Consider the following 18,610-nt stretch of genomic DNA (forward strand, 5'->3'; position numbering starts at 1 on the left):
CTTGCCTCCTGGTGAAGTATCCCAGTTAACACGGCAAGAAAGGCCAAACATTCTTTCAACACACAAACCAATTCAATGTAATGAGCTGTGGAGAACAGAAATGCTCCTAATGCCAACCAGATGGGACCGTTGAATGCAGTGAGACTCCAGCAATAAGTTGTTTGATAGAACCTTTGGATGAGGTTGCAAGTTTGAGTCCAACTCCAGAGAACTGAGCATATAATTCAGCATTGAGGGAGTGCTGTGCTGTCAGAGATGCCATCTTTCAGATGAGGCACTAAACCAAGGCCTTGTTTCCTCTCTCAGGTAGATGTAAAAAAGCCCACATCTTCACCCTATCCCCAGTAACCCAGTAACTACAACTAACCTTTTTGGACACTAAGGGCAATTTAGCATGGCCAATCCATCTAACCTGCACATCTTTGGACTGTGAGAGGAAACCAGAACACACGGAGGAAACCAGACATGGGGAGAACGTGTAGACTCCGCACAGACAGTGACCCAAGTCAGGAATCGAACCTGCGACCCTGGAGCTGTGAAGCAATGGTGCTAACCACCGTGCTGTCTGATGTGTTTTCCTAGATTACAGCAGTGACTAATACTTCTAATGTATCTCATTAGATCCAAAATATTCGGTGACCTCTTAGGAGTTTCAAAGTCACAATATAAATGCAAGTCCTTCTATCTTCTGTCTATTGATAAGCAAAAGCGGCAGATACATTGAAATGAAATTGAGAAATTTTACACGCCACTCTTCCAAATCAAATAGGACCTTTCATAAGAGAAGGTTTGCTGATGGTAAGGGAAGAATCTAACATCACAAAAATAAAAGACAATAAGCAGCTTTCAATGCTTCGGATTGGATGGCCTTGCAAATATTTGCTGCGACTCACCACTCCAAAATGCTTTATAGGTCAATTCCCCAGTGAAACAACTAAACTTTACTCAAAAGAGAAAATGCTGGAAAACCTCAGCAGGTCTGTCTGCATCTGTAGGGAGAGAAAAGAGCTAACGTTTTGAGTCCAGATGAACCTTTGTCAAAGCTCAGCTTGAGCTTATCTTTGATAAAGGGTGATCTGGACTCTCTTTTGGTTTCAGACTCCAGCATCCGCAGTAATTTGCTTTTAACTACACTTTACTGTTATATCTTCTTTACCGTAGGTCTAGTGAAGGCTGTGTCACAAAGGACTCATTCTGAGAGGCCATGCTCCTGACATAGACCAACATTGGATAGGAGAGCTTATTACACAATCTGTTGCATCTTTCATCCCATGCCCATTGAGCAAACCTTGTGTAAGTACCCCTTAGGTGCTTATCATCACTTCAGTTGCTGCTTGGCATGCAAGACGCTAATAAAAATTGGACAAGTTGACAATTTCGATTGCCTAAAACCATGGGCTGGATTCTCCGTCCTTCCGCATCCGTTTTCTAGTGCAGTGTGCCCTTGCTGGCAGTGGGATTCTCCGTCCCAGCTCCGGCCAATGGGGTTTCCCATTGTGGGCACCCCCACACCTTTGGGAAATCCGCGGGCGTGAGTGCGCTGCTGGTGAACAGAAGGATCCCGCCGACGGAGAACCCAGCCCCATTATTTTGAGTTCAAGATTAGGAATTCAATCCAGAACAAAGAAATAGGTCTTTTGATCTTACTCTAAACCACTGAGTTATCTCATCTACACTTTAAATGAGATCAAACCAGCAGCGGGATTCTCCCTTCTGGGGACTATGTCCCCACATCGGCAGGAGAACCGGCGCTAACCACTCTGGCGTCAACAGCCCCCTTTCGGGGGCTAGATGGATGCGGAGGGGTTAGTGCCGCTCCAGCCGAAGTGCCGGCTTGATCTCGCGCATGCTCAGAGCCACCGGCGTGGTTCCGCACATTCGCAGTCCAGCTGGTGTATTCTGGTGCATGCATGGGAGTACTCTTCTCCGCGCTGGCCATGGCGGAGCCCTACAGGGGCCGGCGCGGAAGGAAGGAGCACCCCCACGGCACAGGCCCGGCCTCAGATCAGTGGGTCCCGATCGCGGGCCAGGCCCCCCCCCCCCCCCCCCCCCCCCCGGGGTCAGACCCCCTCCGCGCTCCCCTGAGGACTGCCTCAGCCGACTTACCTGCCAGGTCCCCCCGTGTGGGACCATGTGTAATCCACGCCGGCGGGACTGGGCAAAAACGGATGGCCGCTCGGCTCATCGGGGCCCTGAGAATTGCCGGGTGTCCGCTGCCAAAGGCCCCCCCACCGGCGTGGCGTGAACCCGGCCCCCGCCCGAAAACCAGCTCCGGAGAATACCGCAGATGGTGTCAGGGCGGCGGGGCGGGATTCACGCCGCCCCCTGGGGATTCTCCAACCCGGCAGGGGGTTGGAGAATCCCGTCTCTAGTAAGTGACTTGTCCCCAGAATTAAATTACCTGGCCTCACTGTGAAGACAACTGAAATATTAATCTTTACTGTTCCATAATATATGCTTCATGTAAAGAAAAATTCAAACCTTCAAAAACATAGACTGAGCAGAACAATTTGCATAAAACATGAGTAATACTCATGTTTTTACAGTTTATCTCTTTCCTTTCTGTTCTCTTTCTTTGCCCTTTTCTCACTCGCTGTTTTCCTCAAATGCCCTGTTTCATCTGTCCCCGCCTCTCTTATAATGTCATCCCAGATCTCTCCCCTCTCACTTCTATCTCTCTTCTCATGTTCTTCTTACTCTCATCTCTCATTCTGTAGGACAATAATAATAATTTGTTTTTATATAGTACCTTTAATTTACTAAAATGTCCCAAAGACGATTATAAAGCCAAGTTTGACACTAAGCCTCATACAAAAGATGATCAAAAACTTGGTCAAGGGTTTTAAGTAGTGTCCTGAAGGAGGAAAGAGAGTTAGAGAGGCAGAGGGATATATGGAGAGTATTCTAGAGCTTAGGGCCTTGCCATCTGAAGGCACAACTACTGATGGTTACATGATTAAAATTGGGGGATGCTCTATTGTCATTTTCTCTCCACTTTTTGCAGCTGATTCGGTCACTCTCCTCCCACTGACATCCCTTCCTTTCACTCATTCCACTCTCTCCTGGGCTGCAGATTATTTTTCTTTCTCACTGACAGTTTTAGATGAAGTTCAAACTTCCTCCTGAGCAGACAGACAAGTTACATCCAGAAGAGCGTGCAACAGGGGAAAAACATGTTTGCAGATTTAAAGAGAGTTCCTTCCCACAGCCAGACCTACTCCACAGCTACATCTGCTGGAAATTAAATCTTTAAAATAATTCTAGTAACCTGCTGGAAAAGATCCATGTGGTTTCCATGAAAAATACACTTCAAGCACTGCAGAATAATTGTATTTTTCATTTTTAGAAAAGCCCACAAATAAAGATATTTGTCCTTGAAAAGTCAACATCTAGTTCTAAATGACAGACAGGGTGTTGTGCAACAACACAGAACAAAGTGGTGGAATAAAGTGTGGTCCATTACAGTTTTCATCAAATCATATGGATGGTTGCTTGCACTGTACTGGAAAGTTCAGGATAGGCAGACTGCATGAGATGGTTTTTGACTGCACATCACTGACCTCAAGAGGCTTGTATAACCACTTAAACACAGTTTAGCCACTTTTTGCCCAATTCCTTGCAGTAAAAAGCATTACCCTATCTCAAACTATAAGCAGCCAGCAAGCAGCAGAGCCCCCCACTGCTGCCTGTAACCGACTGAAGCAAACGACCAACTGAAGATGTAGCTGCTGCAGTCTTTCATTGGTATCGGAATATCTGCAGTATGGTTTAATAATATAACAACACTCAGCTAATTTACAACATGATGCTTTTGAATGGGTGAAGATTTGAAAAAACAGTGATAGAAGACCAGAGAAAGGAACATAATAAAATACTGATTCCACTGGCAAATATTTCTTCTTTCATTATAAACTCTGACTGCAGTTTTTCATAAGACACAGGACGGTAATAATCCCAATGTATAGACAAACGCTTTTCAGCATTGTACATAATGCTCTGTTACCTAAAGCTTGAACATTACATTGAGATAAATCTATCATGAGCTATACAACATTACCCTTCCAGTCTCTTTAATGAATCACAAGACTTCAAGAAAGTCTCAATTGAGAGGTAGAGATTTATAGGTAGCACTGGTTTTGATTGTTAAGTTAATTCAGCTGTTTGCAAGTTTATGTAATTTATTTTATTTGCTTGCTCATTTTAAATGGACTATAATTATCTTGCAATTAAGAATGGCACCAAATCAGCATGATAATCGTGTTATGTAATCTGTAATGTCTTTTGTTCCAAATCCCAATTTCTGAAGATCTAATCCAGATCTTTGCTTGGAAATTGATTTGTAAAACTATGTTTCAATGCAGTTGTTTCCCCTTTAAGTGGTTGTGTAAAGTATATTGATGTTATGCACATGTGTTTGGTATGTATAACTGTCAAAAAGTTGAGACCAAAGCCAGATATCATTTTCTGCGTTCTAATATTATTGCAAAATATACAGCTTGGGAAATGACCATTACCGGATGATAACCAATTCAGAGTCACAAGGGGCAACGAGACAGAGCCACTACAAACTCATCTCACTTCAGACTTTTGGGAGATGGTGAGAGAGCAGGATTGGTCACTCTGTCGGGTTATCCCAGTGGCACTGAGAAGGGGCCAGGCTCTCATGCATTGAGAGCATGACTTACCTTGAGAGCACCTGGTCTAAACACGTCAACCAAAACAGTTTTTGTATGGTATTGTTGAAGGCTTGTGATTTCCAACAGTAGCAACGTCTGATTCTGCCATTTCGAACTCTGTAACTTAAGGACTGCCTTTAAATCCAGTGCAGACTGTGTGGGGAAGATGTTTGTCTAACACTGTGACAGCTGTTGAAGGACTGTTTGACAGCAATAGCTTTATCATGGAATATTGTTATCAAAACTAATCTAATTTTGACCTTTTTTATATTTAACTTCAAAACTTTGAGTTTGTGGCTGGTTTCTCGATCCACAAACTTGTTGTATAGTGCTGGTACAATGGTTTCATTTACAATTCACTTAATAGATAGCTTATCACTAATTTGACAGTCCATATCACAGGTAGCACTAAAACGCTGCTCGGTTAGATAAATACCACACATGCGCTGCATAGAAAGTTTCTTTGAGTTGGACCAAGAACTATATTAGGAGAGTTCAATCCTATTTTTACTCCACTTAGTTGATGGGCACAAAAAAAATAGCAAAAATGGAAAATGAGTTCAAGGAAATCCATGAGATGCATTGGGGAATCGCTACTGAGCTGTGACTAACATTCCACACCCTCTAAAGCTTACATTATCATTTGCATTGGGTACAGGCCATCATTATTTTACATCCAAATATTAACAATGATAGAAGTATTCTTGTGGGATCCGCAGACTTGACCACTGCTCCCTGGCATGCACTGGATCAACAATTTAGGCTTGACAAAAATGAATTCAGATGAGGGAGGTCATTTGGCCCATCCATCTCACCCTTCCAAAAGAATCTGGAACTACTGCAATAAATCATTGACCATGCAGTGCTACACAGATTAATTCAGATCATTTACAAAATCATGTTTGGTGCATTCAAAATTTATTTTAAGACAAAGCATGTATATTTTCGCATTTGTAATTTGAAAAAGGATGGAGTTTTAATTTTAGAAACTTATCTCATAGCTTAGTGCAGCTTCACCAATCCTCCCCCTCAGTATTAGTTTTTTGATCCAGCAGATTCTGTTGTCCTACACCCCCAACATTCCCATTCCCATTTCTGTACCATTCACCCCAAACTTGGATATAGTAGAGACAGCAAGCTTTCAGACTATAAATTCAATTAGTCATTTTTGTATGGTAACTGGCCGTTTTAATAATTAAATAACAATTTCAGACTTCTATTAATACATTGGCAAAGTGGTCTATCCTTTTCCATTAGATTTTCTGAAATGTAGTCATTTGAAATAGTTGTAATATACAGTTTTTTATGTAAAAAAGTTGATTTATTTATGTAACTGGAGAACGTGTTTGTACAAATTGTTTTAGAATACCATGGAAATAAACAGTAAGTGTAATGGAGAGATGTCCTGTTCTTGTTTTTTTTAAAACTCATTTACAGGATGTGGGCATCACTGGCTAGGCTAGCATTTACTGCCCATCCCATTTGCCCTTAAGAAGGTGGTGGTGAGCTGCATTCTTGAACCGCTGCAGGCGATGAGATGTAGCTACACCCACAGTGCTGTTAGAGCGAGAGAGTTCCAGGATTTTAACCCAGCGACAGTGAAGGAATGGCGATATATTTCCAAGTCACAGTGGTGAGTGACTTGGAGGGGAACCTCCAGGTGGTGGTGTTCCCAGGTATCTGCTGACCTTGTCCTTCTAGATGGTAGCGGTTGTGGGTGGGAAGGTGATGCCTAAGGAGACTTGGTGAGTTGTTGCAGTGCACCTTGTAGATGGTACACACTGCTGCTACTGAGTCGTTGATGGAGGGAGTGAATGTCATAGAAGAGGTACCAACCAAGCAGGCAGCTTTGTCCTAGATGACATCGAGCTTCTTCAGTGCTGTTGAGGCTGCACTCATTCACACTCCGGACTTGTGCCTTGTAGATAGTGGATTGGCTTTGTGTGTTTAGTGACTACAGAGGACTCCAAAATGAGAGACATAAAGAAGCGTATTTTAGTGAAAAGCAAATTATTTACACAGTACAACCCAAGTCCCAGCCGGGACCACCCTGCTTGGTTCCCATATGGGCTGGCTTTTATGACAAAGTCCATTACTCTGCTGATGTGCCCCCGCCCCTTAGCAGGGAAGCTCGTCTTCCATGAGGCTCACGGGGAGGCTAATTTAGCCGTCCCCCTGCGAGATATAACAGTGTGTAAATGCTTAGGAACTTAGAACAGCAGCACGGTAGCACAAGTGATTAGCACTGTGGCTTCACAGCGCCAAGGTCCCAGGTTCAATTCCCTGCTGGGTCACTGTCTGTGCGAAGTCTGCACGTTCTCCCTGTGTCTGCGTGGGTTTCCTCCGGGTGTTCCGGTTTCCTCCAACAGTCCAAATACATGCAGGTTAGGTAGATTGGCCATGCTAAATTGCCCTTAGTGTCCTTAAAGGTTAGGAGGGGTTATTGGGATATTGTGGAAGAGAGGGCTTAAGTGGGTCGATGCAGACCCGATGGGCCAAATGGCCTCCTTCTGCACTGTATGTTCCATGTTCAACAGCAAACCATGTAGAGACCTCCTTGATGCTGCAACGTGGCTTGGGAATAGCTGTAAAACAGAACTAAAAATGCATGTGCATTATATTCATATATCCAGTACCAAATCTTGTCCACAAAATGAATGTGGTTTATCCCGGAGCACTTCCGAGAAGATTGCCTGTTTTTGCAAGTGTAGTCATTGTTTTGTACTGAAATGTGGAACCAATTTCTGTGCAGCTATAAAAATAAGTGAGATGAATGACCTGGTAATCCCTTCTGGTGGTGTTGGTTAATGGATGACCATTAGTCTTTCTCTTGAAATCAGCCCACGTGATCTTGAGCATCCAGTTATATGTCATAGAATTTACAATGCAGAAGGAGGCCATTCAGCCCATCGAGTCTGCACAGGCTCCTGGAAAGAGCACCCTACCCAAGGTTAACACCTCCACCTATCCCCATAACCCAGTAACCCCACCAAATACTAAGGACAATTTTGGACACTAAGGGCAATTTATCATGGCCAATCCACCTAACCTGCACATCTTTGGACTGTGGGAGGAAACCGGAGCACCCGGAGGAAACCCACGCACACACGGGGAGGATGTGCAGACTCCGCACAGACGGTGACCCAAGCCGGAATCGAACCTGGGACCCTGGAGCTGTTAAGCAATTGTGCTATCCACAATGCTACTGTGCTGCCCCAACATAGGGGGTAGAGCCTTAGCTTTCATTTGAAGCACTGCACCACCACAACATTGCTGTGTTATTTCGCTGCTCCACTGAAGGAGCAGTCGTAGGTTACATGCTCAAATCCTGAGATGAATTTGAACCCACAAGCTTCTGATTTGGAGGCAAGAGTGTTATTCACTAAGCCAAGGTAACAACGGAAAAAATGCAATAATCTATTCTTAAATATTTTACTTTAATGGTGTTGGGGGGAGGGTGGGTGGGGCGGGGGGGAGGCAAAGCTCTTTTCTCATTATGTTACCATCAATTTTGAAAATGTTGGTGCTTTAGCATCAAGGTAGACTGATGTGTAGTGAGTGTAAATAGTTCGGGTTACTGGCGGCACCAAATTACTCAATTCAGTGATGTTGCTGTGGGTTGTGAGGAGCTGGAGTAAGCAGGACTTGTTGCTCATCCCACAGAAGGTGAATGTTTAGAGGGATAATCATCAAAAGCTGTTGGGGTCAGTTTGTTGGATATATTCAAGAGGGAGCTGGTCGTGGCCCCTGTGGCTAAAGGGATCAAGGGACATGGAGAGAAAGCGAGAGTAGGATAATGAATTTGCATGATCAGTCATGATCATATTGAATAGTGATGTAGGCTCGAAGGGCCGAATGGCCTGCTCCTGCACCTATTTTCTATGTTTACATGTTTCTATATTATTGACAGCAATCAGTATTACTCGTGATGGCTCATTGTCCACAGCAAAAGAATGATATAAACATGTAAAGGAGCAATTGGAAGCTTTTATTTCCAAATTTGTTTTGTAAGAGGGAAAATACAGGTTTAGCACAGACGTATATTAAATTGAATTCATTGCCCTGTCTTTTGCTCACGACAGTCAGGAAATAAGCCAAGGACAAGTGTGGAGTCTGTCTTCCTGACAATCAAACACAGCACCTTCTATATCATTCCTCTTTGAAATGATTCCCTTCCATCTCAGGAAGCTCTGCATTTTATGCTCTTCAAATTTGAAAGCAATTAGCACTTCCTTATGGCGACCTCAAATTTCTGATGTTAGAAGATCTGCTATTGTGGTAAATCTGATCTCCTCTCTTTCTCCTCACGCCTTTCACCTTCCTTGGCCAAGAGGACAAGCCAAAGATCTTTACTGAGGCTCAAGCAGAACTGTTCTTTGACCAGCCAAGTGGAGTTATTTGATGGTAACACATAGTATTCTTCTTTCACGTTTTGCTGCCAACTTGAAGAAGAGGTGTTAAGGGGGCACTCAAGCATTTCAGCATGCATGTCAGTATACAAAGTCTCCAGAAAGTAAAAACACACTGCAAAAATGCCTCACAGTTTCATGAGGAAGGATTTCAGAGGAAATGCTCCGGTTTCCTCCCACAGTCCAAAGCAATGTGCTGGTTAGGTGAAGTTACAGGGCTAGGGCAGGGGAGTGGGCTGAGGTAGGGTGCTCCTTCGGAGGATCGGTACAGACTCGATAGGCTGAAAGGCCTCCTTCTGCACTGTAGGGAATAGAACATAGAACAGTACAGCACAGAACAGGCCCTTCGGCCCTCAATGTTGTGCCGAGCCATGATCACCCTACTCAAACCCACATATCCACCCTATACCCGTAACCCAACAACCCCCCCCCCAACCTTACTTTTTTATTAGGACACTACGGGCAATTTAGCATGGCCAATCCACCTAACCCGCACATCTTTGGACTGTGGGAGGAAACCGGAGCACCCGGAGGAAACCCACGCACACAGGGGGAGGACTTGCAGACTCCACACAGACAGTGACCCAGCCGGGAATCGAACCTGGGACCCTGGAGCTGTGAAGCATTTATGCTAACCACCATGCTACCCTGCTGCCCCTGGGAATATATGGATCCAGCCTCCTTTTCCTTCACAGTTGAAATTTGGAACACTGCATGGGAATTAATGAGCACAAACCCATGTCCTATTCTTCCAGTGCATGATGTTACTATACCATACTTGTGCCATCATTAATTGGATTTTTGAAGTGTGCGATAATATTTTGTGATCGTGTGATTGCGTCTGTCACAGACTCAGGCAGCACTAGGCTCCACCTGATTTCAATGAAAATGAACAGAAACTGAACAGTTCACTTTGCAGCACATTGGGGCACTAAAGTGTTATGATGTAAACTGTTGGGATGCATCAGAATGTGGCTACAGCTGCTGCAAGTCCACTGACTGTCATGAACTATATTTGCTCCAGCCCAATCTCACACAGCTCAATCTGCCCAACTGAGGCTCACGTGTATCTTTGGGGGCTGGGCAGGAGAGTAGAATTCACTGACCAGAAAAGAAAAATTAGCCTTACGAAGTGCAAAATAGCAGTTGGATGCTTGCTTCACATCCCTGTCGAAAACCAGGCATGCACATTTGTTACACATTGAGCAGGGCTATTCAGTGGAAGTGTCATTGCACTTAGGTCCTGTGGCATTAAAGAGAAGCTGCAAAGCTGACTAGAGACTGTCAAGAGTTACAGATTATGAAGCAAATTCAAGCAGTTGCCTTGTGGCACGCACACACACACAGACAGATGCAGGCACCTAGACACAGATATCTACACACAAACACACAAACAAATAGACACTCAAAGAGAAACACATACAGAGAAAGAAAAAGCAACTGGCCTCTATTTAAATTTGAAAAAAAGGTCTGCATTGCAAGTGAATGGGAAATAATCACCTCCTGCATTGAAACTGAGATTCATGCATCACTCTTCTCCATGGTATGATTGTTGTCCCACTCTTACAAGACGAGACAAGCCTCCACTTGTACTGTCACCAATGACCTAACACTGTCACCGTGTTAGATCTAGCTCCAATAGGTTTCCTTCAAATGATCATTTTAGGTCACCTGGATTCCAGCGAATATGTAATGTCACATGTTTATGCTCACAATGTGTCACAATGCAACCGTGTTTTCGGGAAACTAAGCTGTTAAAGAGTCGATTTGGGAATAAATGGGGCCATCGTCATTTAAGGGCTTAACAAAGGAATGATTTGTGACAGTCATGACTAACACACTGTGGACCAAAACAGCTTGTGCCTTCAAAATCTGGGGCTTTGTATCACTGCGCCCGTTGCAGTGAAGTGCTTAATAAGAACAAAGCCCATCAGTCACTATTAAAGAGTAGGAAAGAATGCTTGTACTGTGGAATCTGTATCGCACACAGTTCAAAAGAAAAGCCACTGTGTAGACCTCAGGGGGTTAAGGTGCTGGAGTGCATGCCCATCCCCCGCCTCACCAGCTGTTCCCGATGACCTGTTACAGATGTAGAGACCTCAGTCAAACCTAGACAACATACTGGGACTGAAGTTTTAAAACGCAAAGTTGCACTAATCAGATGAAAGTGAAGTGCTATTAATTTAAACAGATTAGTATAATCAGGAGGGAGGAGTCCCCTTCGTTTTGACACAAGAGGTTCTGTTCTGCTTACAGACTCAAGAGTGCGAGCTCCCTCTCTCTGTCTCTCTCTCTTTTCTAGAAATAGTTGAGGCCAGTAAATTAATAGCAAAGTGGATAATATTTGTCTTTGGGGAGTGTTGCAAGATTCTGAACAAGTGGCACAAGACTGGTGTTAGTGCAAGAATTGGATTTCAAAAGCTGTTCGACTGAGACAAGAAAGTCTCCAGTGCAGAGGGCTCGGTTGCTACATGCCTGAGTTCCTGAGGTGAATTTAGAGCAACTTGCAAGCTTTTCAGTTCAGTTGAATTCTGCTGAAAGGAAGAACCAGCTCCGTCACGGAAAAGCGGGAGACATCAAACCACATAAAGACCAGAGGAGAGGAGAAAACAGACAAGGCAATTTATCACTTACCCGTCAGTGACTAACCCTATACCTGATGTCTCGTCATCTGGAGGTAACATACTGAAGTGGATGAGACAGTGTGGCGGGATTGTGGTCTCTGTACATGATGAGTTCAATCTCTGCGAGAAAAATAAAAGAAGTATTATTTTTCCTTGTTGCAAAAGTGAACAGCAGTATGCTGCCTGCAGGAGTCACTGCATGTCTGGCTAGTACCTCAAACTTGGATGTGTTTGTTTAATTTCCTTTAGCAGCTCACTGTGAAACTTGAAAAACAAGGCAAATGGTTCGATCACCGGCCTATACAACTTTATGGAGGAGATTAACTTTAGGTGAATGAATTCATGTTTAAAGTTACAGGAGCCAACGTGGGATCAATGTTAGCTTTAAAAGGTTTGGGATATGTTCCTCTCTCCTCATATTGTGCTTAAGCACTGTACACATTGCTTCAAAAAACTTTTCATGAAAAGAATGACTCCCCCTCTTCTAATAATGGAATTGCTATTCCTGAGTTGCTGTGTGTTAAACCATGACTATATTTATCTAAGGGCAGTCTGTCAGTGACAGAGGATACATCAGACAGTTTAAAATAGATGGTGAATTATTGTTTTCAGTTCAAATTGGATTCTACAGACGGTTGAATATTATGCTGCTGGATTTTCATTAGAGAAATCGTTATGCATTTGCTCATTTATTGTGAACTCGTGAGCCGTTGTTTCTGAAAAGGGAGCATACACCAACGTCTTAAAGGTGCTAAACGGAGGGCTAATTGGCGATTACCGTGCACGCAAACAGATATATATCGGATCAAAATGGAGGCAGGCTCTGGACAGCATCATATGAATGGAGATAATGATGGAAGGCCTGAGTCTGTGGAGTCATCCAGTGCTGAACCTAACCTGCATCGTATGTACCTATCCTGTTTACCTGACCGCTACATGAAGGCAAAAATGAGCCTGGCAGCCTACCTCATAGATTGGGCCCTTGTACTTCTTTGCAAGGTAAGAATTTTAAATATGTTATGAACTGGCATGTTGTGATATTTGAATACATGCTGGAATGTATGTACATAAAGAAAGGCCTACATTTGTACGGTGACTTTCATGACCATAGAACATCCCAATGAGCTTCACAATCAAACAGGTATTTCTGAAATGTAAAGGCACTATTGTCCCTTTAAGAAACATGGTAGAAAACTTGTGCACAGCAAGGACTCACAAACAGTAATGACATCCTGATCAGCTTATTTGCTTTTTAACTGCGGGTCAACGAATAATTGTAGGGTAGAACACCTGGAAAATCCCATTTGATGAATTTGATGGGATCGTTCAAACAGGTCAGAGAGAGGAGCAGCATCTTGGCTAGAAGACTCAATCTGAAAAGCAGCACCTCCAACAGTGTAGCATACTTTCAGTACTGCTCTCAAGTGTAAACCTGGATTACAATTTCAAGTGTTGTACATGCAACTTGAACCCATGATCTTAACTCAGAGGTAAGCGTACTACCAATTGAACTGCAGCTTACATTAAGTGCTGCTTTGAAGTTGCAATATATAATTACATCCAGTGGTAAACACATTTTTTTCACACTATGTAGGGGAAGTCCAAATCAATCATAAAGGGGGGCAGCAGGGTAGCATGGTGGTTAGCATAAATGCTTCACAGCTCCAGGGTCCCAGGTTCGATTCCCGGCTGGGTCACTGTCTGTGTGGAGTCTGCACGTCCTCCCCCTGTGTGCGTGGGTTTCCTCCGGGTGCTCCGGTTTCCTCCCACAGTCCAAAGATGTGCGGGTTAGGTGGATTGGCCATGCTAAATTGCCCGTAGAGTCCTAATAAAAGTAAGGTTCAGGGGGGGTTGTTGGGTTACGGGTATAGGGTGGATACGTGGGTTTGAGTAGGGTGATCATGGCTCGGCACAACATTGAGGGCCGAAGGGCCTGTTCTGTGCTGTACTGTTCTATGTTCTATAAACCAGACATTTTTGCAGACTGGAAACGAAATACACTTGCTTGCTCTTATAAACCTGTTATGCTGTTAATGATATTTCTTAAGGCCCCCATGTGTTTTCTCCCCTTCAGTTTAAATTTGACTGTGCTTGCTTTTTATTGTGTTCCACTTGATACAGAACATAGCACAATGGCGTCAGAGTCAAGGTCATTTTTGAATCAGTAAGATTAAAAATTTTACATTGATTGAAATGCAGTCAGTCTGGATTCTAGATGGCATCTGGGTGTCCCATGCAAGTAAAATGATCAGTGTTGTCAAGAACATCATAGAATATGGATAAATATTGTTGTTCCTTGAACATAAGAGAAAGAAGATTAGGTTCAATTCTTGGTTTGTGTCCAAGTTAACTAATCTCAGCTCAGGCTATAGAGTTGACACTACAATTTGCTTTCGTGTTCCTGAGCTTAGATAGACATGGAGAATCAACTAAGGTTCCCAAGTGCTTGTATGCCAGGAAAGGATAAAGTGTGATGCCTCCAGAGTCAAGTAGGCTACTGGTAATTCCAGCCTAGATTCGCACTTGAAGACTGGCCAACTGGGCAATTTAGTATGGTCAATCCACCAAACCTGCAAATCTTTGGACTGTGGGTGGAAACCAGAGCACCCGGAGGAAACCCACGCAGACATGGTTTAATGCCTTTAACACATATGGTTATTTCTGCAGTTATACCTTCTAGTCTAACACTCAACAGAGAGGACGTGGGAAAATTGGAAGAGGGGGGAAAATATTTACTTTTGAGTCAAGGTAACTTGATCCTAATTCTAAATGAAGGGGTAAGAGTTCTGATTTGAAATGGGTTTTCTAACCATGCTGTCACCTCTCTCTTTAAATGCTACTATTATTCTGATGGCTCAAGTCTCCAGGGAATCCTATGCCCACTTTGTTTAAATTTTCCCATTCGTAGTGCATCAGCCTAATTCTTACTAACCTCATTTGAAAACATATGCATCACATGGGGGTGAGGTGATTGCATAGTGGTGCATAGGATGGGAATAGAGGGATACGGACCCAGGAAGTGTAGAAGATTTTAGTTTAGACGGGCAGCATGGTCGGCACAGGCTTGGAGGGCCGATGGGCCTGTTCCTGTGCTGTACTTTTCTTTGTTCTTTGTTCTTTGGTATTGTCATTGGACGAGTAATCCAGGGCAATTCTCTCAGGAGCCAGGATCAAATCCCATCAAGGTAGAAAATTTGAATTCAATAAAAATCTGGAATTCTAAGTTTAATGATGACCATGAAAAGATTGTCATCAACACCCATCTGGTTCATTATGTCTTTAAAGAAAAAAATATCCTTTGGGGATGGAATCTGCCATCTTATCTTATCTGGTCAGGTCTACATGTACTCCCAGACTCACAGCAAACTCTTAAGTGCCTCTGAAATGACTGAGCAAGCCACTCAGTTCAGGAGCAATTAGGGAGGGGCCATAAATATTGGCCCAGCCAGTTATGCCCATATCCAATGAATAATTAAATAATTCAATGTGGAAGACAAATGTACTTTAAAAAAAAAAATTTATTCCCCTTTTTCACATTTTCTCCCAAATTTAAACCCAACAATAAACAATAATCAGTAACAAATATAATGCCAATCCCATATTATTCATGCATGTGGCTGGCATTTATTTTCCATCTCTTAGTTGCCTGTAGTGGTTTGATATGAATTGTTAGCTAGGCAGAGTCATCATACGACAGCACGGTAGCACAGTGATTATCAGTTGCTTCTCAGCTTCAGGTCCCAGGTTCAATTCAGGGTCCCAGGTTCAAGCTTGGGCCACAGTCTGTGCGAAGCCTGCACGTTCTCCCCGTGTCTGCGTGGGTTTCCTCTGGGTGCTCTGGTTTCCTCCCACAATCCAACAATGTGTAGGTTAGGTGGATTGGCCATACTAAATTGCCCATAGTGATCAAAAATGTTAGGTGGGGTTACTGGGTTATGGGGATAGAGTAGAGTTGTGGACTTAGGTGGGTTGGTTGCTCCAGTGCGGACTCGATGGACCAAATGGCCTCCTTCTGCACTCTAAGTTCTATGTCTATGTCGATATTTGTGTCGGACTGGAGTCAAACATTGAGCAGACTCGAGAAGAGCAGCAGAGTTCTGTCTCCAAAGGACATTAGTTAACTTTAAAAAAATTCAAATCCAACAGATTCATACTGATACCAGTTCTTATTTTATTTCCAGGTTTTTAAAACTAAATTCAATTTTCCAATTGCCACAGTGGGATTTGAAGTTATGTTCTTCGGATTACCTCTCTGGCTCTCAGTGGATTACTAGGCAACTGACATAACCCTGCATTGCCATAACATTGCAGTGGAGGCATTGCAGGTTACCACTGTGTGCAGAATTATAACATATCATCATCGGCACACGTCTGCAGACATTGAATGATGAAAGATACCGACGCCTAATCCATTTATCCTCCTGCAAATGTTTCCAATGAAATGAAAGCCGGCCTGAATCATTTTTAGTCAAAGCCAACAGTACATTATGCATGTAATGACATTTAAATAATACACAGATTAAACAGACAGCCTTTTGGGACTATTATATTCTTTGTAGTTAAGTACAGGGTAGATTTCTGTCTTCACCACCTGGAGGGCTGTATAGATGCCTCACCTTTTATAGAGCCCAGCTGATGTTTCTTCCTATGGTTTCTTTTTATTTATTTCAATGGGATGAAAACCAGTTGAGATTCAGGTTGTGAAGGCAAATATTTACCTTTGTGAATGCGAGTCAAACACTAAACTAAAGTAGAAGTAATCCTTGGAGACACTGACCGGAATTCCAGTTGGCATAGAGTGGTATGGGGTGGAGGGATGTGCTATGAGTCCTGAGGTGAGCAGTGCACAGAGAGAGTACAGCAGTGTGTAGACCCTGTCGATCTGAAAAACTTCACTCCATTGCTGTACTCAAGTCCTACCACATGCACTGCCTGGCCAAAGGTGGGAAGAGAAAATTACAGGCATTAGGCTGAGCTGTAGTCCCTCAGGATCAGTAACCAGCAGTCAAGTAAATGGGAGAGAGGGTGAAGGATCATCAGGGCCTGGTCTGTATATATAAAGAGGACTGCACCAGTGTGGGGGAGGTCTTCTGCTCAAAAGGACAGGCTAACATTCAGGTCTGTGCAGAAATCAGTTGGATTAGAAAATGTAAGTCAATCATAAGCACAATACATGTTTCCCTCCATGACAAAGAATGCAGAGACCTAGGAATTCATTTTAAGTTGAATGTACAGAGTGAATATGCAACCAAGGGATCCAAAGATGCTTTAGATCATGAAACAGATCTTCCAACACTCTTCAACTACAGTAAAAAAAATGGTGTCCTACCATCGGTTACACCACACTTTGAATCCAGCATAGCCACTTGGGACTCATATACTGCTGAGAACATCACCCTCCTTGAGAAAGTTCATCACACGGCAGCTCATTTCAGTACAAACAATTACTCGTGAGATTCTCGTTGGTCATAGCACTAGGCTGGAAGTCTTCAGAACCCAAGAAAACCCATAGATGACATGCTTTGATAAAATTTTGAATAAACAATTAAATATTTCTAAGAGTGTCAATAAGCCCAAAGGTGACCGAGTTCAAAGAATTCATAACCAACAACTCTAACTGTATACACTCCAATGTGCTTCCTTTGCAAACTCCCTTTCCTCCCTCAAGAACATTGAAAGACCGGAACAACCTTGCACAGACCTGAATCTCTGTACTCTCCAAGAATCCATTTAAAGAAAACCCGTTGAGCCTTTTTAATTAATGTAACCATTGACTACACACATTATGTATCTCCCTGGTGGAAGATTCCAGAGGGAAACCAGACCAAGTACCAGCTAGTAATCCCAATCCCATCACTTTAAGAGCTTCCACTGCCTGGTTGTGCCGGGGCAGGGGAGATGACAGTTAAGATCAGAGACATTATTGAAGTTGGATGTTTCATCAAGCAGTAACAAAGAGTTATGGATTAGTAATGCAAACCACTGAATAGTTATGCTTCAGCGAAATCATTGGCGGAAGCGGGGAGTGAGGATGCAACTGCTGGACAAAAATAATACTTCTAGGTTTACAAAAAAGAATCCCAGTAGCAACTCTGGAAATTTAACTGCCGTAAATGGAAAGCAAATCTCACCCAAACAAGAGTGAGGTGAAGCACGTGTGAAAAAATGAGAAATTACAAACATTTCTTGTAAAATGAACAGAATGCACACAAAATTTATTATCGGTTCTTCCTAAATCCTCAAGATCATTTATAAAGCTCAAAAAACACTGGCCATGTTTCCTTAAACTTTATAACTCAGCAAACAAAACAGCTGTCAAAGGGTTACACAATTGCTATGGAATAATAACAGCTTCAAGGTTTGAATGTGAAATCTTGCCAAGACTCACTATTCGCCACTTGCAAACCTATTAATACATTCTCTGACTAGTGAAGTTGGACACAGCAAAAGCTAAGCGTTAAAAGTATTTGGTACACTTGCTTTGTGGACCCCATCAATGCACACTCTCTAACTTCCTTAGCTCATCAGTTTACGTTGTTTTTTATGTGTCAACAGCCTTAAGTTTTAAAAAGTTCAAAAGGTTTTTGGTAGGTTATGGAGCCAAGGCAGCTGGATGAAGTTAAGGTACAGACAAGGCATGATCTAACTCAATGACAGCACAGCCTCAAAGGGTTGAATGGCTCACTCAGATTTCTATGTTTCAATGTTCCTCATTATACAGACACAAAGGCATAGAAAGTTCTAAATGTTATCTGAATTAATTCTCCAATTATATCTATAATACAAAACCAAATACCTGCTGAAGTTGCAAAGAACTCTTGGGCATATTGTGTACTGCAATAGAAACACAGCTGGCAGCTTATGCCGAAAATCCAGAAGCATATAAAATAATATATTCACA

General features: G+C 43.0%; 1 protein-coding gene across 2 annotated transcripts in view; it reads left to right on the plus strand.

Moving 5' to 3' along the window:
- Positions 1-11,029: 11,029 nt before the first annotated feature.
- Positions 11,030-18,610, plus strand: part of arhgef4 (Rho guanine nucleotide exchange factor (GEF) 4) — a 494,960-nt gene continuing 487,379 nt past the window's right edge. Inside the window, exon 1 of one of the 2 annotated variants that reach the window (XM_038817106.1) lies at positions 11,030-12,708. In XM_038817106.1, the coding sequence (XP_038673034.1) occupies positions 12,520-12,708 (189 nt within the window). In that variant the 5' untranslated portion in view covers positions 11,030-12,519. The remainder of the gene's footprint in view (positions 12,709-18,610) is intronic. The other variant, XM_038817107.1, reaches the window with a different exon arrangement.

The sequence above is a fragment of the Scyliorhinus canicula genome, chromosome 13 (genome assembly GCF_902713615.1).
Source record: "Scyliorhinus canicula chromosome 13, sScyCan1.1, whole genome shotgun sequence".
Classification (NCBI taxonomy): domain Eukaryota; kingdom Metazoa; phylum Chordata; class Chondrichthyes; order Carcharhiniformes; family Scyliorhinidae; genus Scyliorhinus; species Scyliorhinus canicula.